Below are 27,842 nucleotides of genomic sequence, written 5' to 3' on the forward strand. Positions count from 1 at the left end.
GTGGTTAATAAGCTGCTTACATGCCCAAGTCAAAAGTGCCCTTCCCCTAAGTCTCTTTGATTTTCTGGTCCCTAGATATGGTTTGAGTCCCTCCCTCAATCTAAATCAATGGGATTTTTCACCCAGTTTTTAATCCTAAATCTGTTATCTTGGAACAGTAACAGCACATCTTTCCTCTACAAGCTGCATGATTTGAGGTATCAGCCATGTCTGTAAGACAACTAGTGCAGGACGAGTTACATGCCAAAGTATAATACTGTACTTAGGGGTTTGTTCAAATGACAAGCCCAAACTATGATAATAGTGATACTTGCCTTCTTAAACACCACTAATAAAAGTTGATGATACACTATAGATGTAATGCTTACTTTGAGACAGATTCCAATTTGTCACAGAATACAATTAGCACCATCACAACATCTTCATACAGCGCATCAGTAGTGGGAGAGATATCTGCAAACACATATATACATAACTATACACCATATACTGCACATAACATATTACATTAGGCAGAGTCAATAAAACCTTAATGTACCGCACATATAGTAAAAATGTTGCCAAGCAATTCGGAGATATGATCTACTACTAGTGCATGTAAAACACCTCAACAATAACATGCTCTCTTCCTTTGTGAAGGGAACAAAACAAAAAAGCTTACTTATTATAAATCAAACTGTGTGTGTGAAACATCATAGTTCTCTTCCAAAGCCTAGTGAGATAGGTGCGATCCCAAAACCAAACCTGTTTCAAAAGGCAGACAGCATAAAGGCCGAACACAGGCCGAGTTCGGAAGGGCATACTACCATACTACTCTTACTATGTCTGCATTGATAGATATGGCAGTAGTAGTAAGAGTAGTATGGGTAGTATGCCATTCCAAACTCTGCCACACTCTGCGCAATTACATGAACGCAGATGCTTCTAGATACGCAAGCTCATTTTCCAGCGTCATTACATCCCGAAATGTGTCAGACCGCTGTGAGAGCATATTCTATCTATAGTAATGCACAGAATTGCTACAATGCATGATAACTGTAAACAGCCTACAGTTAGGCTAATGAACTATATTAAAGAAATTTTGTTATGATTATTATTAATAAATTACCTATTTATTAAACATTGTTTTTTTTTGTTTTTTTTATCACAGTGTTCTCAACTGTTCACTGTTCAGATGTAACTAACCATATACAGTGCATTCGGAAAGTATTCACAGCGCTTCACTTTTTCCACATTTTGTTTTTTCTTATTCCAAAATTGATTAAATTCATTATTTTCCTCAAAATTCTACAAACAATACCCCATAATGACAACGTGAAAGAAGTTTGTTTGAAATCTTTGCAAATTTATTACAAATAAAAAACGAAAAAAATCACATGTACATAAGTATTCACAGCCTTTGCCATGACACTCAAAATTGAGTTCAGGTGCATCCTGTTTCCACTGATCATCCTTGAGATGTTTCTACAACTTGATTGGAGTCCACCTGTGGTAAATTCAGTTGATTGGACATGATTTGGAAAGGCACACACCAGTCTATATAAGGTCCCACAGTTAACAGTGCATGTCAGAGCACAAACCAAGCCATGAAGTTCAAGGAATTGTCTGTAGACCTCTGAGACAGGATTATATCGAGGCACAGATCTGGGGAAGGGTACAGAAAAATTTCTGCAGCATTGAAGGTCCCAATGAGCACAGTGGCCTCCATCATCCGTAAATGGAAGAAGTTTGGAACCACCAGGACTCTTCCAAGAGCTGGCCGCCTGGCCAAACTGAGCGATCAGGGGAGAAGGGCCTTAGTCAGGGAGGTGACCAAGAACCAGATGGTCACTCTGACAGAGCTCCAGCACTTCTCTGTGGAGAGAGGAGAACCTTCCAGAAGAACAACCATCTCTGCAGCACTCCACCAATCAGGCCTGTATGGTAGAGTGGCCATACGGAAGCCACTCCTCAGTAAAAGGCACATGACAGCCCGCCTGGAGTTTGCCAAAAGGCACCTGAAGGACTCTCAGACCATGAGAAACAAAGATTGAACTATTTGGCCTGAATGGCAAGTGTCATGTCTGGAGGAAACCAGGCACTGCTCATCACCTGGCCAATACCATCCCTACAGTGAAGCACGGTGGTGGCAGCATCATGCTGTGGGGATGTTTTTCAGCGGCAGGAACTGGGAGACTAGTCAGGATCGAGGGAAAGATGAATGCAGCAAAGTACAGAGACATCCTTGATGAAAACCTGCTCCAGAGCACTCTGGACCTCAGACTGGGGTGAAGGTTCATCTTCCTACAGGACAACAACCCTAAGCACACAGCCAAGATAACAAAGGAGTGGCTCCGGGACAACTCTGTGAATGTCCTTGAGTGGCCCAGCCAGAGCCCAGACTTGAACCCGATTGAACATCTCTGGAGAGATCTGAAAATGGCTGTGCACCAACGCTCCCCATCCAGCCTAATGGAGCTTAAGAGGTCCTGCAAAGAAGAATGGGAGAAACTGCCCAAAAATAGGTGTGCCAAGCTTGTAGCATCATACTCAAAAAGACTTGAGGCTGTAATTGGTGCCAAAGGTGCTTCAACAAAGTACTGAGCAAAGGCTGTGAATACTTATGTACATGTGATTTTTTTTTTCCTTTTTTTATTTGTAATAAATTTGCAAAGATTTCAAATAAACTTCTTTCACGTTGTCATTATGGGGTATTGTTTGTAGAATTTTGAGGAAAATAATGAATTTAATCCATTTTGGAATAAGGCTGTAACATAACAAAATGTGGAAAAAGTGAAGCACTGTGAATACTTTCCGGATGCACTGTAATTGTGCATAGTAAGGATAGCAAAATAAAAGCCTATTGAATTTAAAAGGTAGGAGAAAACGCTTCCATTATCTTGAAGTTAAAGGTTCATGAAACACTATAACACATTTTTGAGATATTAACAAGTATATATGTCTTGCACACAAGGGAAGAGAATGTCAACATTTGTTTTGTTTTTATTTCAAGAGGAAAAGGGTTAAGTTAGGGATTTAATGTAGGTCTTCTGGGTTTTAAATGAACATTGAGTCAACGTCACAGGTCATGACGTACATGATTTAGCTTTCCATTGAATTTAAGCATCTCTATGTCACAGGTGTTCTCAATATTATTCATGAGAAGGCATGGCCTTTACCCTTTGACAAGCGAGCACTGCAGGTTTATCGGTGTGCAGTTGCCATGCACGTGACCAGCGCTTCAATCTTCCAAGCGCCTCAGTTGAGAGAGTTAATAGTACCATGACATAAGTCCCCCCCGCACTGCTGACAGAGGGACAGGACAGGCTTTGCACAGAACTTATTTATTGATGTGAGTGCTACGAAACATGTGGTGAGGTGGACTGTCTCTGACTGGGACTCGTTTCAGACATGGTTTACACTGATTGTCCCAGAAACAAACAATATTGATCCATCCATCCATCCTTAATGTGTGTTAACCGATCTAAGCACTTACAGTATATTTGTGAATCAACATGTTGGAATAAGTTTCAAAAGTTATTAAAGTGTAAAAAAGATTGACATACTGTATTTTGCACAGCTTGGCCTTTATTTGCGTATTAAATTACAGATATAAATTACCAGTGTGAGTAATGTATTGTGATCTTACAAAACAGTGTATAATTTATTTGTGCATTTTGTTATGAGTAATTGTGCGAATCTTTGATGATGTTAACTGCATTAGTGAAATAAAGCTGAGTGACTGGATCAGACAGCTGTTGTGTTCACTCCCCCTTCTCCCCTCACTCCACTGCTGATCACAGCCACTTTATCAAGCATTTTTTGAAAATGTGGTGAGAACTCAACTGTGCCGAAACAGAGGGTGTTGTGACCCTTTAAAGGCTGTGCTTCCAACCACTGCCGTTGTTTATACGTTCACAAAATTGTCAATTCAGCCAAAATGGCCACCGAGAGCCAATCAAAATTCAGCAACTAATAATGTATACGGCTGATCATTATAAAATTTGGTAGGTACTACAGGGTGTTTTGATGAGGCAGTATACCAAAATTTGTAAGAATCGGCCACAAGGTGGCGCTTTACTTAGCCATTTAGAATTTTCGTTAATAATGTTCCATTTCTGCAAGACAAAATTTCCCGCACTTTATTTATTTTTTAAACCTACTTTTTCAAACTCATCCTTCGGCATGTATCAGATACAAATGAAACTTGGTTATGTTACAAAAAGTTATGAAAATAATTTTGAATTGTTGAATCGCTCAGAAAATGGAGCTCAATACATTTTTGGGCATGGCCCATAATGACTAATTGGCCTTTATCTTGTGATCGCAATGTCCCAACTTCATAAAACTTGGTACAAATGGACCACCGGACATTCTGAGGATAAATGCCCAATTTCATGACTCTACGATGCCAGGGGGTGCAATAACTACAAAAAAGGCCTAATTGTGCAACTGCGATGAAGCAAGCTGAAACTGGGCATCAAAACAACTTTATCCACAGCATCCACAGGATCTGTTCTTTCAAATTTGGCTGTTTTGGTCATGTTGTCCTCTCATATGCTTGGACTCTGATAATCACTGCAAATAATTTCCAATTCCGCCAATGCAATGTTGATAAATCTGTCTATTTGTTGGGCCTATGACAAATTTACAGTTGTAAAATTAAAATCTTTGAGTTAAAGGACATAAAATTAGTTTGGAACCATGTTGGGTCACCACTTGATGTCAGTGTAAAATCTTGGTCCCGAAGCAAAACCAGATGAGAACCACTGTTTTATGATATTGTTGTTGCCAGCGTAGTATAAAAGCAAAAAGCCACTCAAGGCCATGCATTACAGTGATTTTACCAAAGTTATGGGATTCTCTGTTGCATGTTGTGCATAAGAACACCTTTTAGCTGTGATAAAATTACTTTACATATATTGGTGTAAAATTACACTAATATATGGCCTCTCGTGACTTTTCACACTAGTGTACCTTTGCGCTGGAGCACAGACATGTAATGTTCCTCCCCATCAACACCCTGCAAAAAATACAACAACACTTTTAACAATTATAACGACAGACACAAGCAATGCATTCAAAATGACATCCTAGTATTGTTTGAGGTAACAAGAAATTATGTAAGAGTTAATGTGCCAGTCATTTTTGTAAAAAAAAAAAAAAACAAACCCTAACAGGGTGATTAGAACCCTGGTCTCTGTATGTCAGTACTGTATCACCCTAAAGAGGTTTATTTTATGATAATGACTGGCTGACTGTACATTAACCCACTTATTACAAAGCTACTTAAATAAATAAATAGAAATGAAATATTTATTTGAATTGAAATTATTTTATTATGTGTGAAGAAAGAGAGTGTTCATGAAACTAGCACAGCTATGTAGGAAAACTAATGGCCAATGTGCCAATGGCCAATTATACAGTTTAGTGGTCATTATACATAAGAATCTAAACCACAGAAAGCAGCACCTGACCAATCAGAACGCTGTGTAATAAGAGAGCACAGATGTGCATGTTTGTAAAGTTCTTTGAAACTGTGTGGTGCTACTCACTGTGTTGTCTTGTCTATGGCGCAGTTGTAGGGCGAGGTCTCCCAGTATTTGACCGAGGGTGGCCCTGATCGCTGTGTTGATGCTGCGTCGATGACAGCTCGATATGTATGTCTCGATACAAACCTGAAGATGTACAGGACATACAGATCCACCATGACAAAAATGCCTGTTTTGTTGCCAAAATCTGATTTTTACACTCACATGTGACACAGATATGTTAATTGGATGATTGTGTGAACTGCTACAAACACATTAAATCTGACATTTTCAAATCCGATCTGGGCCACTTTCATATGTGGAAATAAATCCATTTCTGGATTCGTATCTGATATTTTCCAATGAAATGTGGAAATGTTTATTAGTTTTGGAAACACTAAATTATATAAAAAAAATTCAGGTATGTCCCATTAGGCACAATATGTGAACAATGGAAAAACAATGCCGGGGGAAATGGAAAAATGTGCAGAGAAACGTTTTATGCCGTTTTGGTGCAAAAAATAAAATCATAATAATAATAATAATTAAAATAGATGGAAAAAAAAAGCCCCGTGTCGTCTTATGATAACATTAAAACTACTTGGTTTTCTGTTTTGCGCTTACATCTCTATACTCTTTGCACTTCGCTGGTGTTCACGTTTCACGCCGTTGTAGCACTCGATGGTGATCTTGTTGAGGTTCGATGATTATTAAATTCCACCAGACAAAGAGGGCAAATTAGATTTTGTGTGTGTGTAAGTGAGTGAGCAAGCAAGAGAGGTTGCACTTCATTTGGATTACACATTGTAAAATATGCACATAAAAACATGCAGAGGTAAATTTATTTAACAGTTTCTATATGTCCCAAAATGTACCAAAACACAAGTCAATGCAATTCTGAATTATTATAAACAACTTTTTTTTACCTTACATACTGTATATGTAATGCAGTTTTTCTGCTCTCCTACGGTTTTGAGTGTTTCGCTTGTAAGTAATATTACATTCTTGAGCTTTGATGGTAATTCAATTCCACCATATGACTGCAAATAACTTACTTAAATACTACATTAACCATCAAGCCATCTTTCTCCATCACGTGCTGATTTATAATTAGATAAACAGTGTTAAAAAATAAAAATAACAGCTAATTATAGTGTAAATTATAATTCATATATACATATTATAATGATCATGCATAACACTATATGGAGTTTCGGAGCGCCGGCTGTTCAGATTAGTGCCTGATATGTTTGGAGAGAAAATAGTTTCAAAATGTCTCACAAATGCACACATCACATTCCTGAAATAGTACTTATTATTCATAGGCAATACAACAAATAGTACATATTATATACTAACTAATATATTTCTTTTTGCATTACAGCAATGCGAATTTGAATAGTAATGAGATTTTTCCATATTATGGCAATGAGAATTGTGGGAAAAAATGCTTAACTGCCATGACAATATTGTCAATGTAAAACATCATACTAATCCATAAAAATAGGCTTTTTTGGATCAAAAATTTTCTCATTATTATTTCTCTCTCTCTCTCTCTTTCGAGCAAGCTGCCATATCTCTACACATTGCCTGAAAATGCTCACTCACTTTCATTTGAGCCACTGTCAAAAGCGAAACCGAAAAAGACAGACCCAGCATGTGTACGATTGGACCTGGCCATTCAGCAAGCTGTAGACAGGTATACTTGTAGAGAAAATAATTGTTTTGCGATTTTAAACTTCAGCAAATTAAACTTTAGCATTCAATATGTTTTATATCTGTATGTATAGTGTCTAATAATGCATTGGCAATGTACACTTAAGTTTTTCTTGCCAATAAAATTTGATATGAATTGAATCTCCCCTTTTGATCCTACTGTTAAAAAAAAAAAAAATCCACTGGAAAACGGCAGAAGATTTTACCCAAATTGTTATTACAACATGCCCACTGATTTTATGACATGTATACACATCTTCTTTCGGCTGCTCCCATTAGGGTTCGCCACAGCAGACTATCCGTGATCCGCATATTTGACTTGGCACAGGTTTTACGCCAGATGCCCTTCCTGATGCAACCTCCAGTGGCTGGGGTACTCTCACTCACTATGACATGTATACATATACTTGTATCAAAGATTAATACATGTAAAAATGTGTCTAATTAACTCTATCTGCACAAAAAATAAAATAAATAAATAAATAAAAATAAAAAACCTGAATATTTTAACGTACATATTTAAATTATTAAAATAAATTATGACTAACCAATTTCTTGCAAGTTATTTGAAAGTATAAAGTAAACATACTGTATTTGTAATCATTTTTTAATGTTTGTTGTAATGTATCATGTACCATAATTTATTTGTGATTAATCACAGAAAACTGCGATGAATTAGTTAAATTTATCAATTTTAGAGCCTAATGTAACGAATGAGGCTGGTATCCCTTCAGCCAACCGCCAGAGGGAGCTCTCTCCCGAATACTGACACTGAACCGTTTCTTCTATGGTGTCTTCCTGTTTGTAACATATAAATAGCCATGCCCTGCCATTGTGACCTTGCAAAGTATTGCCAGTTTCACTGCCTTACCAAGTGTTATTGTCTGTTTCATTGCCTACTTGTTACGACCATTGTGCCTGCTTCACAGGATTACCGATTTTGGATTACTGTTTTGCTCTGCTTGTCTGGTTGCTCTGATTACCTGTTAACAACTACTTTGCCTGCTTCAAGACTATGTCGTGTTTTGTTTTGGATTTGTATGTTTTTTTGGGGTTGGGATTTTTTCCCCTTTTTCTCCCAATTTGGAATGCCCAATGTGCTTTTAAGTCCTTGTGGTCGCGTAGTGATTCGCCTCAGTCTGGGTGGCGAGGACGAATCCCAGTTGCCTCCGCGTCTGATACCATCAACCCACGCATCTTATCACATGGCTTCACGCCATCCACCGTGGCAACCACGCTCAACTCACCACGCGCCCCACCGAGAACGAACCACATTATAGCGACCACGAGGAGTTTACCCCATGTGATGGGCCAATTTGATTGCTTAGGAGACCTGGCTGGAGTCACTCAGCACACCCTGGGATTTGAACTAGTGAGCTAGCAAACTCCAGGGGTGGTAGCCAGCGTATTTTACCACTGAGCTACCCAGGCCCTTGGATTTGTATGTTGATTGTAAATAAACTTCCTCAATTTGGATTCTACATTCGCCTCCATGTCGAGTCCCTCACAGAATACTTCACCATCAATAAATCCAGCGGAAGTTGCTCAGCTCCAGGCTGCATTCGCTCACCAGAGCGAACTGCTCAAAAGTTTCCAGAAACAACTTAACCACCTAAGAGCTGCAAATGAGAACCTCACCTGCTATATCCGTTCTCTTCCATCTCCACAAGCTACACTGGTAAGATTCGCTCTTCCTGATAAGTTTGATGGCTCGCCAGAGAAATGTAAGGGATTTTTACGTCAATGTAAAGTATATTTCTCCAATCAACAAGAGTCATTCAGTCAGGAGTCCAAGAAATGTGCACTTACTGGTAGATCGCTAGACTGGGCCTCAGCTGTTTGGGAGAGTGATAATCAGCTTCAAACATTGTTTGATTACTTCGCTTCCCAGATCCATGAAGTGTTTGAATATCCAGAGGGAGGTAAAGATGTATCTGTTCAGCTGCTTCATGTTCGCCAGGGTTTACATTCTGCAGCTGACTTTGCCATACACTTCAGGACACTAGCAGCCCAAAGTGGATGGAATGAGATCCACTCAAGACTGTGTTCAGAGAGGGACCGAACTACAATCTGCAGGCCGAACTCGCATGCAAGGGTGAGGATTCAACGCTTAATGAATTCATTTCTTTGGCAGTGAGGATTGATAATTTACTATGTAATTCACCACGTCCTAAGACGAGTTCCAAGTCACAACCATTGGTCCATAGTCAAGTCCAGGCATGCCCCAACACCCCTGAACCGATGCAGATCGCCTATGCCAGGAGCGGCTGTGTTACTACTGTGGTGAGAGGAATCATCGAAACTCTGCATGCCCTCACAAAGGCAAAAGATATCTAGACTCTAAAATAAAATGTGAGTACCATGAACATTTAATCTCCCACACACCACAGTTTCTCTCTCCCTATTGAACTCTCTTTTGATGATGAACTGAAATGTGTTTCTGCACTCGTCAGCTCAGGGGCTGCTGTGAATTTGATTCACCATGAGCTAGTACAAGAACTCCACATCCCTACAGTACCTTGTATACCCACTATTAACATCACTGCTGTGAACAATGCACCTATAGGCACAGGCATCGCTCACCAAACTGTTCCAGTTACATTACAGATTGGATTATTTCACACCGAGATCATATCTCTTTATGTCATCAACTCACACAAGCATCTTCTCATCCTGGGTCATCCATGGCTGGCTAGGATAATCTCCTGGAACCATGGTGAGTTAAAACAATGGTCAGATTATTGTCAGTCAAACTGTCTTCATGTCACAGTCACCATGCTATGTTTAACTACTAGCATTGAAAGTCCTGAGAACCAAGCTCAAATCCAGGTCCCCAGGGAATATTCTGAATTCGCTGAGGTATTCAGCAAAATCAATGCAACCCAACTACCCCCTCATCGTCCATGGGACTGGGCCGTTGAGTTACTTCCCAACATGACACCCCTAAGAGCAAAGCCTATCCATTGTCAAGACCTGAAACCATGGCCATGGAGACTTATGTTGAGGAGGCTTCAGCTTCAGGGTTAATTTGTCCTTCCACCTCACCAGCTGCAGCAGGCTGCTTCTTCGTCGAGAATAAACATGGAGGGCTCCATCCATGCTTTGACTACTGAGGATTTAACATGGTGACAATCAAGTACAGGTACCCACTCCCTCTTGCGCTGTCTGCCCTAGAACAACTACGTGAAGCACGCATCTACATAAAACTGGATTTGAGGAATGCTTTCAACCTGAATCGTATTAGAGAGGGAGACGAGTGGAAAACCGCATTTATCACCACTAGGGGGTACTATGAATACCAGGTGATGCCTTATGGCCTGGCCAACGCACCAGCTGTGTTCCAGTCGTTCATCAATGAGATCTTCAGAGACCTCCTCAACAGAAGTGTCATCGCCTACATTGACGACATCCTCATATACTCCCAAGATTAAGCACAACACAAAGACGTTAAAATGGTCCTCTCCTGCCTTCTGAAGCACCAACTCTACGTGAAAGCAGAAAAGTGTGAGTTCCACGCTACCCATACAACATTCTTGGTGTATATCATCAGTCATAGAGGTGTTGAGATGGATGACTCCAAGATCAAGGCAGTCACAGAGTGGCCAAGACCCCACGTTGTTAAGGAGCTACAACATTTCCTGGGTTTTGCTAACTTCTACAGGAGATTTATCCACAACTACAGTCTCATCTCTGCCCCTTTAACATCATTGCTCAAAGGAAAACCATCCAAGCTACCATGAAGTGACTCTGCTCAAAAAGCCTTCGACACCCTCAAGACAAGTTTCACGACCACCCCCATTCTCAAGCACCCAGATCCTAACCAACCGTTCATTGTGGATATGGATGCCTCAGACTGCGGCATAGGGGCGGTTCTCTCTCAACGCCACGGTAATCCTGGAAAACTTTATCCTTGTGCTTTTCCCGTAAACTGAACTCAGCTGAAAGGAACTATGATGTTGGAAATAAGAGCTACTCTCCATGAAGGCTGCACTAGAAGTGTGGCGCCACTGGCTTGAAGGTTCTGTCCATCCATTCCAAGTAATCACTGACCATAAGAAACTCGAATACATCAAGGGAGCAAAACATCTCAATCCACAACAAGCCAGATGGTCACTCTTCTTCACAAGGTTCCAATTCACTGTCACCTACCGCCCTGCCAGCAAGAACTGCAAAGCTGATGCTCTTTCCCATCGTCACGATCCCCTTCACAACATACCTCAAAACGAATCCATATTACCACTTTCTGTTATCATCGCACCCATAAGCTGGGACATCATGGAAAAATCCAAAGAGCCCAAGAAACATATAAGCCTGGTACCTTACTCATTTTGGTGGCCCTCAATCATTAATGACATCACTGCTTATGTTACAAGTACAAGTGTGTGCACAGTCTAAAACCCCTAGAGAACTGCCAGCCGGCCTGCTACAGTCACTGCCTATCCCTCAGAGACCCTGTTCCCACCTGTCCGTCAACTTCATCACCGATCTACCAAACTCCAATGGGTATACCACCATCTTTGTTATCATTGATCGTTTCTCTAAGTCATGCAGACTAATCCCCTTGAAAGGTCTACCCACTGCCATGTAAACCGCTAACGTTCTTTTCCACCAAGTTTTCAGGATCTATGGTCTACCAGAAGACAGTGTCAGACCAGGGACCACAGTTCACTTCCAGAGTCTGGCAGGCTTTTTGAAAACAGCTAGACATCAACATCAGCCTTATGTCTGGTTATCATCCTCAGGCTAACGGACAGGTGGAGAGGCTAAACCAGGAAATCGGCAGGTATCTCAGGTCTTACTGCAGTGGAGAACAACAGAGATGGAGCGACTTCCTCCCATGGGCTGAATACGCCCAGAACTCCCTCACGCACTCATCTACTGGACTCACTCGCTTCCAATGTGTGCTGGGCTACCAACCTCCTATGTTCCCTTGGTCGGGTGAACCCTCTTTGGTGCCAGCGGTGGATGATTGGATCAGGCGGAGTGAGCAGTTGTGGGACAGTGCGCATGTCAGACTGCAGCGGGCTGTCCGGGCCCAACAGATACAAGCTGATCGGAGGCATCCCCATCCCGACTATCAACCTGGCCAGAGAGTCTGGCTATCTACACGGGACCTCAAGTTGCAGCTACCCTGCAAGCTCAGCCCCAGGTATGTTGGTCCGTTCAGAATTGTACGAAAAATCAATCCTGTAACTTACCGACTGGAGCTACCTTCTAACTACCGCATCTCTCCTTCCTTTCATGTGTCATTGTTGAAACCTGTCCACCTGACATCTGGCCCCGGAACCACGGAACCTTGAGCCTCCTCCTCCATTGGAGATCGACGGATCACCTGCTTACATGGTCAGAGAGATCATAGAATCACGTCATCGAGGGGGCCAGATGCAGTACCTGGTGGACTGGGAAGGTTATGGACCAGAGGAGAGATCATGGGTAGCTGCCAAGGACATACTGGATCCATCCCTGATCCAAGACTTCCACCAAGCGCACCCGAATCGTCCTGCACCACGACCAAGGGGACGACCAAGAACAACAACACCAGAAGTTGTTTGGGGGGGGGGGGTTCTGTAATGAATGAGGCTGGTATCCCTTCAGACGACCGCCAGAGGGAGCCCTCTCCCAAATACTGACACTGAACCATTTTTTCTATGGTGACTTCCTGTTTGTATCATAAATAGCCACGCCTTGCCACTGTGACCTTGCGAAGTATTGCCAGTTTCGCTGCCTTACTAAGCGTTATTCTCCTTGTCTGTTTCATTGCCTACTTGTTACTGTTTTGCTCTGTTTGCCTGGTTGGACTGATTACCTGTTAACAACTACTTTGCCTGCTTCACAACTACGTCTCTGCCTTGTGTTTTGGATTTGTATGTTGATTGTAAATAAACTTCCTGCATTTGGATTCTACCTTCACCTCCATGTCGAGTCCCTCACACCTAAAAAGCCTATTTATAGGATCACTACAATGTTTTACACTGACAGTATTGTATATATTATATTAATTAATATGCAGTATTAATAATATGCAGTGTGAAGTTTCCTGCTGCTTCAAATGCTCCATCATTCCGGTCCCCAAAAACCCCAAAATCACAGGACTTAATGACTACAGACCTGTCGCTCTCACGTCTGTGGTCATGAAGTCATTTGAGAGACTGATTTTGGCCTACCTGAAGCACATCACTAGACCCCTGCTAGAATATCTTCAGTTTGCTTACAGAGCAAACAGGTCTGTGGATGATGCTGTCAACACGGGACTGCATTATATCTTGCAACACCTCGACAGACCTGGGACTTATGAAAGGATCCTATTTGTGTACTTCAGTTCAGCCTTCAATACCATCATGCCTGATCAACCACAATCAGTTGGTGGATCAACAGCTTTCTGACAGATAAGCAGCAGCTAGTGAGACTGGGGAAAATCACATCCAGGACCCTCACTATTAGCACTGGTGCTCCTCAGGGATGCGTTCTCTCTCCACTGCTCTTCTCCCTGTACACGAATGACTGCACTGCAAAGGACCCTTCGGTCAATATATATATTGATTTTGCGGTGAAATATGTGAATATTGACATGTTTTATGAAATTAAGTAGAGAAAATAGGGAAGAGTGAGAGCATTATGATTGGCTATGTTACGATTGGCACTATGATTGGTAATTTCCAAATAATCCTGCTCCAGCATGTGCTTTCCCATGTTGACAGGCCTCTGTTTAACCTGTAACTGATGGAGAATGTGAGATGGAAGCAAACAGTGACTGAACAGTGAATGACTGAGCACACAGAACACCTGCCTCGAACTGACGTGGCTCACTCTGCTGTGCTTGCTCATGGAAAAAGGATATAAGACGTGGCTGTAACCATAGCAGCAAAATGACACACAGTTAGGGGCTAGAAGTATGTGTTTCATGATGGGAGTGAGATGTTAGAGGGGTTCTACTGTGCCATTTTATGCACTGCTACAATAATAACTTTTACCATAGAAATATAAAAATTAAAACATTTAGTCAAAAGACTACATTTTCAGACTATATAACAGTCAGCTCGTACAGTTCGATACCCCGAAAAGCATTGGAAACTTAAGCTTAACGTCATTCCATTTGACAAAAAAATATCAAATCAAGTGGCATCTGCAAACAAATGATGTTAGAGGGTCCGTGTACCTTCGGATAATTAGTTCTCATTTTTGTCTTCAAAACGAAATAACTACTAAACTGTTAATTTATCACATTTACATTATCTGCCTTTATCACATCACAACAATTGATGCTGTATCTGCTTGTTTTTCAATTTAAAAATAAAAAGCCAAAAACAAGAAAACTTGTGCATATAAACCGAGATTATAACTAGAATATTTGTTTTGCACATCTGGGCAGGCCTGAAACTCCTGTTTCTTCTGATTGGTCAACGTGCACCATTATCTGTTCTTCCTCAACCCCGTTCGTAGAAAATAAGAGTTCACCAAGTTCAAGCTTGCCGATTGATTTTGCAGATAGATTCTAATCATTTTAATGAAGAACATTAATATTTCTTAGAAAAATATGCTGCATGTTTACTGCAATCTCATCAAGCAATGGACACCTGGATATGACAGCCATTGAACTCACCAACTTGCTTTAGTCACCGCGGAATGGGGTGGCAGTGCTTTTTTATTTTTATAAGGAAAATCATGAATTGGGATGCTGTGCACAGACCTAACTGTAACTAAATAGACTTTGTTATCTGGTCATTATTGTTGTTGTTGTTATTATTAATGATATTTAAATCAAGCCAATAATTGCAGGGGAATCATAAGGGGAAATATAAATGATCATTGGATGTAAATAAGCCTCGCAGTACATTGTCATGGTTTTGAGGAGTATAAAGGACACAAAAGGTCCTTTTGAAAAGGAGCATGGGATTTTTTGAGGGTAGGGGCTCAGCCCTCATTGATCGTGTACTGTATTATTACTTATTTTATTCTCTCTTTCGATTTTTTATTTTTTTTTCATTCAGTTACACCTTTTGATTTCCAGTCTTTATTCGGCAAGTGTCAAGTTCATTGTCGGAGCACGAGCCGCACCCAGTTCTTTACTTACCGCCTATCTGAGGCCCGCTCGCCATTACATTGAACTGATGAAATAAAACGGAACCAAACATGCCCTGTTCCTGATTTACTTTCGCTGATATGCGGTTGCATTTTGCTTGGATTGTTAAAAAAAAAAAATCATTAGACCTACCTATTTGAACCTGAAAACGGCCCCCTCACACTCAAAGCACGAATTCCTGGTGTAATTAATTTATTGATCATCTGCGTAATTAATCATTTGTTTTATTAAACTTTTTGTAACAAAAAGGTAAATGTAATACACCAAAAGTGTATTAAAAATGATGCCCGTTCATCCAAACTGGTCTTAAAGAATCACGTTGCTGGTAGGCTACATCAAGCCAAAAATCCAAGGCACTTGTATGGAATATAGGCCTGATATTAATAAGACCGGCTATTATAATGGGGTAATAATAAAAACCATAATCAAATTGTGGATAGAACAGCCTTAATCATGTACAACATTTATTTTAACTAATTCCCATTAAGTTTTAAACACATTCACTGTCCATAAATAATATTTTAATGGTTGAACGCATATAGTAAAGATAACATCTTGTCTGTATGCATATAGCCCAGGTGTTAAAGAGAGACAACCTCATAATAGATAAGGGTGTCATTTTATTCAACCAGTTCATGGTTAGTTGTTGTATCCTAAAAATAAAATGAAAACTATTTTTAGCCATTAAAATGTAAGATTCATTCGGTTCTGTTTAACACATAGCTCACTGTATATGGACACAAATTTACTCCCCCACTGATATTTCACTTTAAAAAATGTATTCAGATAGACATGTTGGGCAAAATAAATCCTTTCTGACTGTAGCCATGGCAACCTGCGCACCTGAAACTACAACACGAGCACCGCTTTGACTGTAAAAAAAGCTGTCCTCAATGTAGGCTACGCGATAAACTTACGGTGATTTAGCGCTCGCCATGTCCCATGTGAAAAGGCTTTTATTCTGAAGAAAAGGAATGAGGAAGGAAAGATCACTCTGCAGGTTTAACCGTTCAGTAGAAATGAGCATGTCACGTCTATCCGCTTGTGCAAATCAAATAATACGATTATACACTTATTTTAAGTGCTTGAATGAAAAAATTAGAAATCTAATTGAATGCCTTTTTTTCTATTTCTTATATGAAACAAAAAATGAAAAATAAAGTGTTCTCAATTTTGCTAATTTCTTTCTAGATGAAAAGCGAGTAAACTGTCAGTTTATTGTTATTACGCTTTGAAGATAAAAACAAAAATTATCCAAAAGGTACACAGACCCCAGAGCTTTTCTCAGAACTAATTTCACTAGTTCTAGTTTACCAGCTGGTGTCCAGTGTTGGGTAAGCAATTCATCACTAACTACTAATCACATCTTCTACAGTGTAATTAGATTACTGTACTAATTACTCTGTCTGAAAGGTAATTGCATTACTTATTAATAATTACTTTCTTAAACCCTTATCAACCTCGACCAGATGAAAATTACAAGGATAACCATGAAACTGTTCTTTTAATTCTTTAAAATACATCATATAAAATCAAATAAATTATTCATGAACTGGCCAAAGCATTTAAGGGGGCAGCGTTAAATAAGAAAACATATATTTTAACATTAGACATTTAAATTTCTATTTTAAATTCACTTTTGTTTTATATAGAATTGTTCTATAGTCCATACATTATTTAACGCAATTACATCAGAAGTAACTGTAATTACTGAAAAATTAACAGTAATCCCTTACTTTACTTACCCTTACCCTTACTGTAATTTTTAATTACAGTAATTAATTACTTAGTAATGCATTACACCCAACACTGCTGGTGTCACAGTGATTTTTAGTGAATGTATGAAATCATCTTGGACGATCTCTTAAGTGCACACAGGTGTCCTATCACAGGTGTTGTTTATCACATTAACTTGTCTATTGTTTTATAATTTGAAACCTAAGAAACTTCTTTTTCTGAAATGCTGTGTGTGAAAAATGTGCATGACGTCATTTTAATATTTGTTATCTAATGGAATGACATGTGACCAAAGTGTCAACACATTTTTCGGTGCCACTGTATGACTGAACCAAGTTTTTCGTCATGTTCTGCTTCAGGCTTATTATTCATGGAGTGTTGGTGACAGCTCCCTGCAGCTGCTCAAAAACACTCGCTCTGGGAGAATATGTGGACGCGTCTGGCACAAGCAGACCCATTTATACATGTGATGTGTTTTTATGAGCTGTTTATAGCCAACTGCGGGCAAGATAACAAAGTAAGTCACAAAGTCAGAGGGGGAGAAACCCAATCTACACAGACATGCAGCATGGGATCTGATCGCTAAGTATGCAACGCTGCTTGATAGTTTTTTTTTTTTTGTTATTAAAATTTATTGATTCTATATATATATATATATATATATATATATATAAATAACATTATATTATTTACAAACCTCCCTCCCAAACATTAACCACCCCACCCCACCACCCAACACAAACAGATACCCCAGTGGTCAAATACAATTGACAAAGATACACAAACACCCAAAATACAGAGCCTGGGGCAAAAGGAGATCCAAGTACCCAATATGTCGGCCATAAAATTCTGTACCCTCAACCAGAACTCCTGTATCTTACGACACATGGGTGGTGTCTCCATCTTCTAAATGGCATCGCCAGCAGGTGGGTGTGTCCTTAAGACCAAGCCTATACAATTTAGAAGGGGTCCAATAAAATCTATGTAGAATCTTAAATTGCATAAGGCGCACTCATGCATCTCTAGATGCAGACTTGACGTTTTTAAGAATCCTAGCCCACATTCTCTCCTCCAAAACAAATGTAAATCTTCCTCCCATAATCTTTTAAGGGAATTTAAAGCTCCGTCCCCCAGACTTTGAATTAGCAGGGAGTAATACACTGATGCCTCATGACCTTTTCTAAAAGCAGTAATCTCCACTCCCAGAGTATCTGCCGCACTGTGGGGTGTGTGCCACTCCCAAAAACAGTGCAGAGTAGGTGGCACAGCTGTAAATAACTTATAAAACTGAGATCTGGGAATCCCAAAATTTTGAACCAAATTTTCAAAAGGTCTCAATACTCCACTCTCATATAGGTCACCGAGTGTATTAAACCCCCTCACAATCCAATCTGACCAACAGAAGGGGGACTTATTAATGCATAGTTTAGGGTTCAGCTATATGCTCGAGGCTACGTTTAAATAAATATCCCAATTAAACACTCTGGACACTTTTGTCCATATCGAGTGTAAATGCAAAATAACGGGGTGTGATTTAACTTCTCCGATTAATTTGATCGAAAGGCTATGCAGAGGCGAGATATGGGCAAGAGCTTTCTTTTCAATACAAAACCAGGGAGGGGCTCTCTCAGGTGGAAGCGACCAATGAGCCAAATATATGAGACCGAATGCATAATAATAAAACAAAATCTTGGGTAGGCCTAACCCACCTGTCAATCGGCCTATGTAACTTATTTAAATTTAACCTGGCACGCTTACCATTCCAAATGAAGGACTTCGCTATGCTATCAAATTGCTTGAAATAAGAGAAGGGGACATCTATAGGGAGAGATTGTAACAGGTAGTTGAATTTTGGAATACACTTCATTTTAATTACATTAACCTTCCCAATCATCGATAAATGTAATGAAGCCCACCTGTCCATATCATTCGAAAACCTTTTTATTAAGGGATCAAAATTAACTCTGACTAAATCAGACAAATTTGCTGGGAATAAAATTCCCAAATACTTAATGTCCTGTTTGGGCCACTGGAAGGTGCCCGGCTGGAAGGCCGTTACTGGACAGTACGCTGTCAAAGCCAACGCTTCGGATTTAGACCAATTGACTTTGTATCCTGAGAACTTGGAAAAGGAATTAATAATTCTGTGGAGGCAAGGCATAGATCTAGTGGGGTCGGAGACGAATAATAAAATATCATCTGCATAAAGCAGAAACTTATGCGCCACACCTCCCGCAATCACTCCTAGAAAATCATCCTCCTTTCTTATCACGGCTGCTAATGGTTCCAGGGCAAGACAGAACAATAATGGGGAAAGAGGGTAACCCTGCCGAGTGCCCTTATTCAGAGTAAAATAATCTGAAATTAATCCATTTGTTTGTACCGCTGCTACAGGGTGTCTATAAAGTAACTTAATCCAACCAATAAATGTACTCCTGAACAAAATCTTAAAAAGATAATCCCATTCTACCATATCAAACGCCTTTTCGGCATCAAATGATATGGCAGCGACCGGAGACTGATCACTCGCTACTGACCACATGATACTGATGAGATGTCTGATGCTATCAGAAGAGTTGCGGCCCCGAATAAACCCCACCTGATCTATATGTATAAGAGATGTCATAACCTTACTTAATCGGTTAGCCAAAATCTTTGACAAAATTTTTACATCTAGTTGGATCAGGGAGATTGGATGGTAACTCTTACACTCACTTGGATCTTTGTCCTTTTTAAGAATCAAACTGATCCGGGCTTGTGTCATGGTTGGAGGAAGCTTTCCATTCTTTAATGATTCAGTATAAACTTCTAACAAAAGTGGAGCCAGTTCTGTAGCATAAGATCTAAAAAAATTCTGCGGCAAAACCATCTGGCCCTGGAGCCTTGCCAGTAGGTAGGGACTTAATTACCTAGTCAAGCTCCTCCAAGGTTATCTCAGAATCAAGAGCATTTTTTATGCTTAGTCTTCAGTTTAGGAAGATCTAATGGTTCCACAAAGTTTCTAATATCTTCATCAGTAGACGAAGACGTGGAACTATAAAGATCAAGAGAATTCTTTATAGGCATTATTAATATCAATGGCTGAGGTAAATATTTCATCACCAGCAGATTTCACTGAGGGAATGGTAGAAAAAGACTCTCTCTGCTTTATATATCTAGCCAAAAGCTTCCCTGCTTTGTCCCCCGACTCAAAGTATAACTGTCTTGCCCTGAATAACCAAAACTCCACTTTCTGCGACAAAATAGTATTATATCTATATTTCAATCAGGTCAATTCTCTGAGACCATCAGATGACATACGGCGCTTCAGCACTGCCTCTGCAATTTTAATATTTCCTTCCAACTCCACAAGTTCTCGTGCTTTGGATTTTTGTGAATGAGGCATACTGTATGATCCGACCCATAAGAACCGCCTTAAGTGCCTCCCAAGCCACGCCCACAGAGGATACCGAGGACCAGTTGGTTTCCATATAAACACTGATTTCAGTCTTTAACATTTGTTGGAAATCAGGATTTTTGCAAAAGGGATACATTAAGGCACCAACTATATGATTTCTTTTTCTCTATATGTGGCAACACCTCTAAACTCACTAGGGTGTGATCCGAGACTAAGATGTTTCCAATTGAGCAATCAACAACAGATGAAATGAAAAACAATCTATTCTAGAATAAATCTTATGGACTGATGAAAAAAATGTATAGTCTCTACCAGATGGGTTCAAAAGTCTCCAAATATCTGTAAGACCAAGATTTTTACACATCCTGTAAAGTGTCAATGTTGCTCTAGGGGGCTTACACACTTTTGCTTCACTATGATCAAGGACTGAGTCCATCAAAAGATTAAAGTCTCCTTCTAAAATTATATCATGTGGGGTGCCAGCGGCTTGCAACATTCCTTCATATATTTTTATAGATGATCTATAAAAAAGCCATGATCATCAGCATTAGGCATGTAAATATTACCCAAAATCAGACTTTGCCCCTGAATTTCTGCTAAAACAATAATGACTCTTCCTAATTTGTCATTAAACTGTTTGAGAAATTTGAATTGTAAATGTTTATTTACCAATATAATGACTCCCTTGCTCTTACTTGAGCCAACACTAAAGAAAACATGTCCACCCCATATGTTCCTAAATTTTTCAGCTTCCTGCAGGAAAAGATGTGTTTCTTGAAGAAACACTATATCATATTTCTTACATTTAAGAAAAGAAATAACCTTCCTTCTTTTTATGGGGTGCCCCAACCCATTTACATTCCATGAACAATAAAACCCCGAACTTCCCCCCCGAACAAAACAAACAGAAAAAAGAAAAACGTGCGTATTAACCCCGCGCACGACAGCGCCAACCGGTGTCAATCCCTCTAAACTCAAAGAGTCCATGTACGCCTACGAGAGCCCCCGCGACAACTTTGCCATCGGATTGCTCAATTTTGCCTCACAAATTTGTAAGGCAAAATTACATAACAGAAAATATTTTGTAAAACAAACCCCAGCCAACAGGCAGAATAAACACAAAGAACGAGTAGACTCATTCGCGGAACTGTCTCAAAGGTGTATTCCTTCACAAAACAAATGTCCTGAAGTAATGTTATTTAACAAAACAAGCTCCAACCGCTAGGCGGAACCAGCACAAAAGAAAACGAAACACGTATCCTGGTCCTCGGATGGTCAAGAGTCAATTCACTCGGAGGCCGCATAAAAGTATATCCCATGATTTACACAGACCACCAACTTTATAAAAGACATCCTTTGTGTGGGCATGTAGATATTTTGCAGTCATCCGTTCATTGTAAAAGTTATGTTCCGTCAATGCAAAAGTTTCTTTAAGGAAAAGTGTTAATCCACAAAACAAAAACTCCAACCACTCGGCAGTGCCAACGCAAAAGGAAACAAAAATGGCGGCCAGCTTTCTCCGAAAGCCAGAGTATGTACAGTGAGTCAATCCACTCACAAGAAAAACACCCAATGGTTATTCACCCATTGTTTCAATAAAAGACATTGCCTGATTGGGACATGCCGTCCTTGGTGTTTATTCTCAGTCTGGCTGGAAACATCAGAGCAAATGTGATCTTCCGCTGATGTAAGAGTTTCTTGCATTCCCTAAACCGATCGCGTTTCTCTCGTTTCTCTCGTCGAGTTCGCAAAGTCCGGGTACAAGAAAATATTGTAATTCTTCCAAGAAAGCTTTCCTTTGCTCCTTGCCTGGCGCAACACGAGATCTTTATCGGATGTTTTCAAAAATTTGGCCAGAATCGATCGGGGCCTTCCCCCTCCCTGTGAGCTGGGACTCTGTGAGATCACTCGATTTCCAGCTTGTGGCCAGTTATGTCGAGCAGACTCGGGAAAAGCTCCTCTAGGAATTTCACCATATCTCGCCCTCCTCATGCTCAGGAATTCCAACAATTTTAATGTTATTCCTGCGGCTTCTATTCTCAAGATCTTCAAGCTTTTCAAGAACACGTTCCAAATCAACTATGGTCACAGGCGGATTAGCAGCTAATTCCCTCTCTGATGCCTCCAAATAATCGATTCGTTTTTCAACATCTGTCACTCTTGTGACTCGACAGATTACAGCGAGATCCTCCAAGTCCGCAAGTACCTTCGTCAGCATCACCGACATGTTGGACAGATGACGTTGGATTCCTTCTCCCGCCGCGCCATCCAAATCCAGTCCCCGGTACACAGGCCTGTCTGGGATTTCATCTTGAACCCGCAAGTGTCTTTTAATTTCTCCAGAGCCCGAGGATTTTGACTTCTTTGCCATGTTTACCTCAAACAGTAAATGTGTAACTGGGTATATCGAATTTCACCGGATTATATCATGAAAATAATTTTAAAAATTAGCAAAGTGCGCAGAGCTGTCTCTCACACGTCTGCCCTTCACATGGCGTCTTGTTCTTCATCCTGCTTGATAGTTTTATTTCAAAACAATTTGTATAAATTCTGTTAATATCAGTGTTGGGGAACTAAGCATTGAAACTGTAGCTTCCTATGCAACAAGCTACTCCAAATTTAAAGGTGGACTTGCTTAACTTGTAAACAGAGAGAAATAAATTGTATTGTTGAAAAATTCAATTAAAATGATGTACACTCGCTTGAGACAAAGACTGTAGTCATATCTGACTTTGAGAGCAAGTTGCTTTATTGTACATGGTTCTGGATGAACATTCATGAGTGCTGCCATCTTGAGATCACATGTTCAGCTGAAAATTACTTGCTTTATATCAAACATTCATTGTAATTGGATGCTTTCACTCATGGAATAAATAAATCACGTCTGACTGTGAATAGAGCATTTCTACTATGGTATAGTTATCTTTCGCGCTTGATTCGTGCTGAATCTACGCCACTATGTGTCAGTGCGACAAACATAAATATTACCAGATGCACCTTTATAATAATTAAAATAATGTCAAGCAGCCTTTTTTAATAAATCAGTTAGTTACAATATAAACTATTTACAAAAGTAACTTTAATGCATACCTCGGGTCATTAGTGACCTGGGACCTCATTCCACCCCCTGTACCTCATCCATTTTTTTTTATTATGCCCACACCTCTTTGGTATTCCTCAACCATTCCCTTATGAATAGTGTAACAAAAAATAATGGCAAAATTGCTAAAAATAAATTTTGTTGTTTTCCATATGCGTGTACACGTACATATTATACATGCTATTTGACTCAAGGTGGCGCTTTTGTTTCAGTGATCGACTTGATTTACATTTGCAATGTGAAAGTAAACTATAGCAAGTGTAACACACAAACTATATATGACTATTGTCATTTGGGTGTACTACTGAAATTATGCAAGTTGTGCATCTATTAAGACTCAAAAAGTGCCTGAGAAAATGCATATGTGTACTTAAGTGTATCTTATGTGTATCTCAATACGTGTTTGACAGTCTCATGAAATTTCAGTGGAAGTAATGAATCCTGTTCTATATTTGTTGCATCATCTCTTTGATATTTGAAAAATAAAATGTCAAAATATATCAGAATATATTCTATTATTTACTGAAATTATTTCTTTTGATTTTGGGGGTGGAACAACCTGGACATGTTCTTTCATGGTTTTGTGAGAATCACCTGTAAAGCGGGCGCCCCAAAATGATGTAATAGTGACCAAATAGCTGCTTTGACCATATTAAAGGGACATGATTGTGTAGATGTCTATAAGAACATATAAAATTTGACTTGAATTGTACTGTTGCCAGATTCACATCAGGTTAGCGATTTTTGATTCGCTGTGGGTCAAACATCAATAAAGATTGTCTTACCTCAGCAATTCTCAAGATGTTGTGGCCATTGATCTCAAAAGAAGAGGAGTAGGTGACACAAAGCAGAACCTACGACACAAAGAACAAAAAAACATTGGCTTTGTGCAATACAATAGCTACTTGGCAGCTCTATTAACACTAACACTATATTGCCAAAAGTATTCGCTCATCTGCCTTTAGACGCATATGAATTTAAGTGACATCCCATTTTTAATCCATAGGGTTTAATATGACGTCGGCCCACCCTTTGCAGCTATAACAGCTTCAACTCTTCTGGGAAGGCTTTCCACAAGGTTTAGGAGTGTGTTTATGGGAATTTTTGACCATTCTTCCAGAAGCGCATTTGTGAGGTCAGACACTGATGTTGGATGAGAAGGCCTGGCTCGCAGTCTTCGCTCTAATTCATCCCAAAGGTGCTCTATCGGGTTGAGGTCAGGACTCTGTGCAGGCCAGTCAAGTTCTTCCACACCAAACTCGCTCATCCATGTCTTTATGGACCTTGCTTTGTGCACTGGTGTGCAGTCATGTTGGAACAGGAAGGGGCCATCCCCAAATTGTTCCCACAAAGTTGGGAGCATGGAATTGTCCAAAATCTCTTGGTGTGCTGAAGCATTCAGAGTTCCTTTCACTGGAACTAAGGGGCCAAGCCCAGCTCCTGAAAAACAACCCCACACCATAATCCCCCCTCCACAAAACTTCACAGTTGGCACAATGCAGTCAGACAAGTACCGTTCTCCTGGCAACCGCCAAACCCAGACTCGTCCATCAGATTGCCAGATGGAGAAGCGTGATTCGTCACTCCAGAGAACGCGTCTCCACTGCTCTAGAGTCCAGTGGCGGCGTGCTTTACACCACTGCATCCGACGCTTTGCATTGCACTTGGTGATGTATGGCTTGGATGCAGCTGTACGGCCATGGAAACCCATTCCATGAAGCTCTCTACGCACTGTTCTTGAGCTAATCTGAAGGCCATATGAACTTTGGAGGTCTGTAGCGATTGACTCTGCAGAAAGTTGGCGACCTCTGCGCACTATGCGCCTCAGCATCCGCTAACCCCGCTCTGTCATTTTACGTGGCCTACCACTTCGTGGCTGAGTTGCTGTCATTCCCAATTGCTTCCACTTTGTTATAATACCACTGACAGTTGACTGTGGAATATTTAGTAGCGAGAAAATTTCACGACTGGACTTGTTGCACAGGTGGCATCCTATCACAGTACCACGCTGGAATTCACTGAGCTCCTGAGAGCGGCCCATTCTTTCACAAATGTTTGTAGAAGCAGTCTGCATGCCTAGGTGCTTCATTTTATACACCTGTGGCCATGGAAGTGATTGGAACACCTGAATTCAATTATTTGGATGGGTGAGCGAATACTTTTGGCAATATAGTGTATGTGTTAGACACAGGAGATCAGGAACATAATAGCTATGTTCATAAACCTAGTGATTGGCCTCACTGTCTACTTCACTGTGCTAATGATGTGCTAATAAGCATAGAAATACCTAACTCAAACAAATATATAGGAGTCAATTTTTTATTAGACTGGACTATTTTAATCCATAGTTTTAAGGACTGAATGAATTACTGTATGTTTCTCACCAACATTTCTCATCTTGGATTAATTTTTTTAACTAAGCTTGTTGAAATGCATTTTGGGATTGCCTTCTCCACAAAAGATACATGTGATGCTGCCTCAGAATTTGACTAAAACCACGTACCTTGGAGGCAGCATAATGCTTCTGCCTACATTTTGAAACACCTCTGTGTCTGGAGCATGCTTATGCCGGGTTCACATATCCTCCGTGAGCAGGGTGTGAGCGGCGCTTTTTCGATTCGGCATCCATATTAACAGATTACACCGTTCACACTGCAAGTGTGAGTCGCGAGGTGACGCGTCCCAGACACGGTAGTGAGCGTATAGTTTCGGCGTTGAGCTTATTTTTGCTGTGTGGCTCACGCTGAGCGCAGTGGCTCTGGGTGCAGTACAACACTAAAATAATCAGGAGATTATAGAAAAGACACAAAAGCAAATCAAAATTATTCAAAACAAACCTATAGTACACTAAAATGTATATGTCTGCATGCAAGTAAACTCAATAAAATAACTTAATAAAGGAAAGAATTAATAAACTGCCAGACCTTTTGCCGTTCTGTGTATATAGGTGTACAGTCGACACAACATTAATCAATCACAACCAAGTATGCTGATAAAGATGAAGTGCACGTGATTGCCCGCTGTTGTACTTGAAGCAGTAATAGACCTTATGCTGCCTTCATGTGCTACCGGAATAATCCTAACCTTAACCCAATCTCGAAACAACATTTTTTCAATGTTTTGTCCGCGGAACGATCCAAAAACTATTTAAACTGCAGGACAGCCCATTGAAGAGACTGTACATCTATTCCTCACAGCCTCATTGTCATTCCTATTAAAAATCAAAGATGGTGCTAGTGTGACTAAGGTCTGTAACCTTATTTTGACCTTATTAAAGAAAAATGTATCGTTGGACCCTATACATAAATTTATTTTCTGCGCAGAGGCGCTGCTGTTTCTCGCGGAAGAGATGTGGCAAATGTGAACGTCCGACGTGACCGCCCCGCTCACGCACCACTTGAGTCACGCTCACGGAGTATGTGTGAACCTGGAGTTATAATGTCTTAAAATGCGACCTCTGTAGGCTGCTCTCAAAGTTTTAGAGTGGAACAAATGTGTCATGTACGGTGCCCCTTCAAGGACAGAGCGGGAATTCATTAATAGTTTTGCATTCCCTCACAATTATTTCAGGTTCCTTTGCAATACCTGTATCAAGTGGTCGACCGAGATGGGTATTTTAATGGCTACTGCCGATACCCAGAGAGCAGGGTGGTCGACAGTCCGATATAATGCTGACATACTATACCACACAATTTAAAATATTAGTAAATGACATACATAAATTTGCTAGAAATAATTATTAACTTCTTTTTAGCATTATATTTCCTCAAAATTTCACTCAAAACTTAAGATTTACTTAGGATAAAAAATATGATTTTGTGTGTTTTAGATTGTAGATAGACAAAAAGACCAAAGTCAAACTAAGTCAAATTAATTGTACATGCAGTTCACAGTGAATATAACATTTACTTCAAGCGCACGTGAAACACTTTTATTTTGTGTTTAAAATAGTTGCTCTATCGCGCTATCGCAGAAGAGAGAGAGGGAGAATGAAACACAGGAGAGCTTTAACATTATGAACTCGTCTGTCGAGGATCTGATATTCGGGACAGTTTAAATGAGGCCTATTATTGTGGTAACAAAATGGCAGGTAACAACAAAACAAACTGTGACTGGTCGTTTACACATCTCAGACGGCTCCTTCACTTGCAAACAGGCAATCCTCTGCGCCGTCCAGGCTTAACAAACTAATCGGCCAAACTGGAAAATTTATCGGCCGATGCTGATCATTTAAAAATACCAAATATCGCCTGATTTATCGGCCTTGCCGATATATCCGTCAACCGCTTCCTTTTTCCCTCC

At 40.1% G+C, this 27,842-nt stretch overlaps 1 protein-coding gene across 3 annotated transcripts in view; it reads right to left on the minus strand.

The window, feature by feature from the left end:
- arfgef3 (ARFGEF family member 3) overlaps positions 1-27,842 on the minus strand; it is a 116,257-nt gene that overhangs the window by 82,720 nt on the left and 5,695 nt on the right. For all 3 annotated transcript variants that reach the window (XM_051650864.1, XM_051650865.1, XM_051650863.1), the window contains 4 exons: positions 24,326-24,394; positions 5,535-5,657; positions 4,957-5,002; positions 369-453 (listed from right to left, as the gene is read on the minus strand). In XM_051650864.1, the coding sequence (XP_051506824.1) occupies positions 369-453; positions 4,957-5,002; positions 5,535-5,657; positions 24,326-24,394 (323 nt within the window). The remainder of the gene's footprint in view (positions 1-368; positions 454-4,956; positions 5,003-5,534; positions 5,658-24,325; positions 24,395-27,842) is intronic.

The sequence above is a fragment of the Myxocyprinus asiaticus genome, chromosome 23 (assembly GCF_019703515.2).
Source record: "Myxocyprinus asiaticus isolate MX2 ecotype Aquarium Trade chromosome 23, UBuf_Myxa_2, whole genome shotgun sequence".
In the NCBI taxonomy this organism is placed as follows: domain Eukaryota; kingdom Metazoa; phylum Chordata; class Actinopteri; order Cypriniformes; family Catostomidae; genus Myxocyprinus; species Myxocyprinus asiaticus.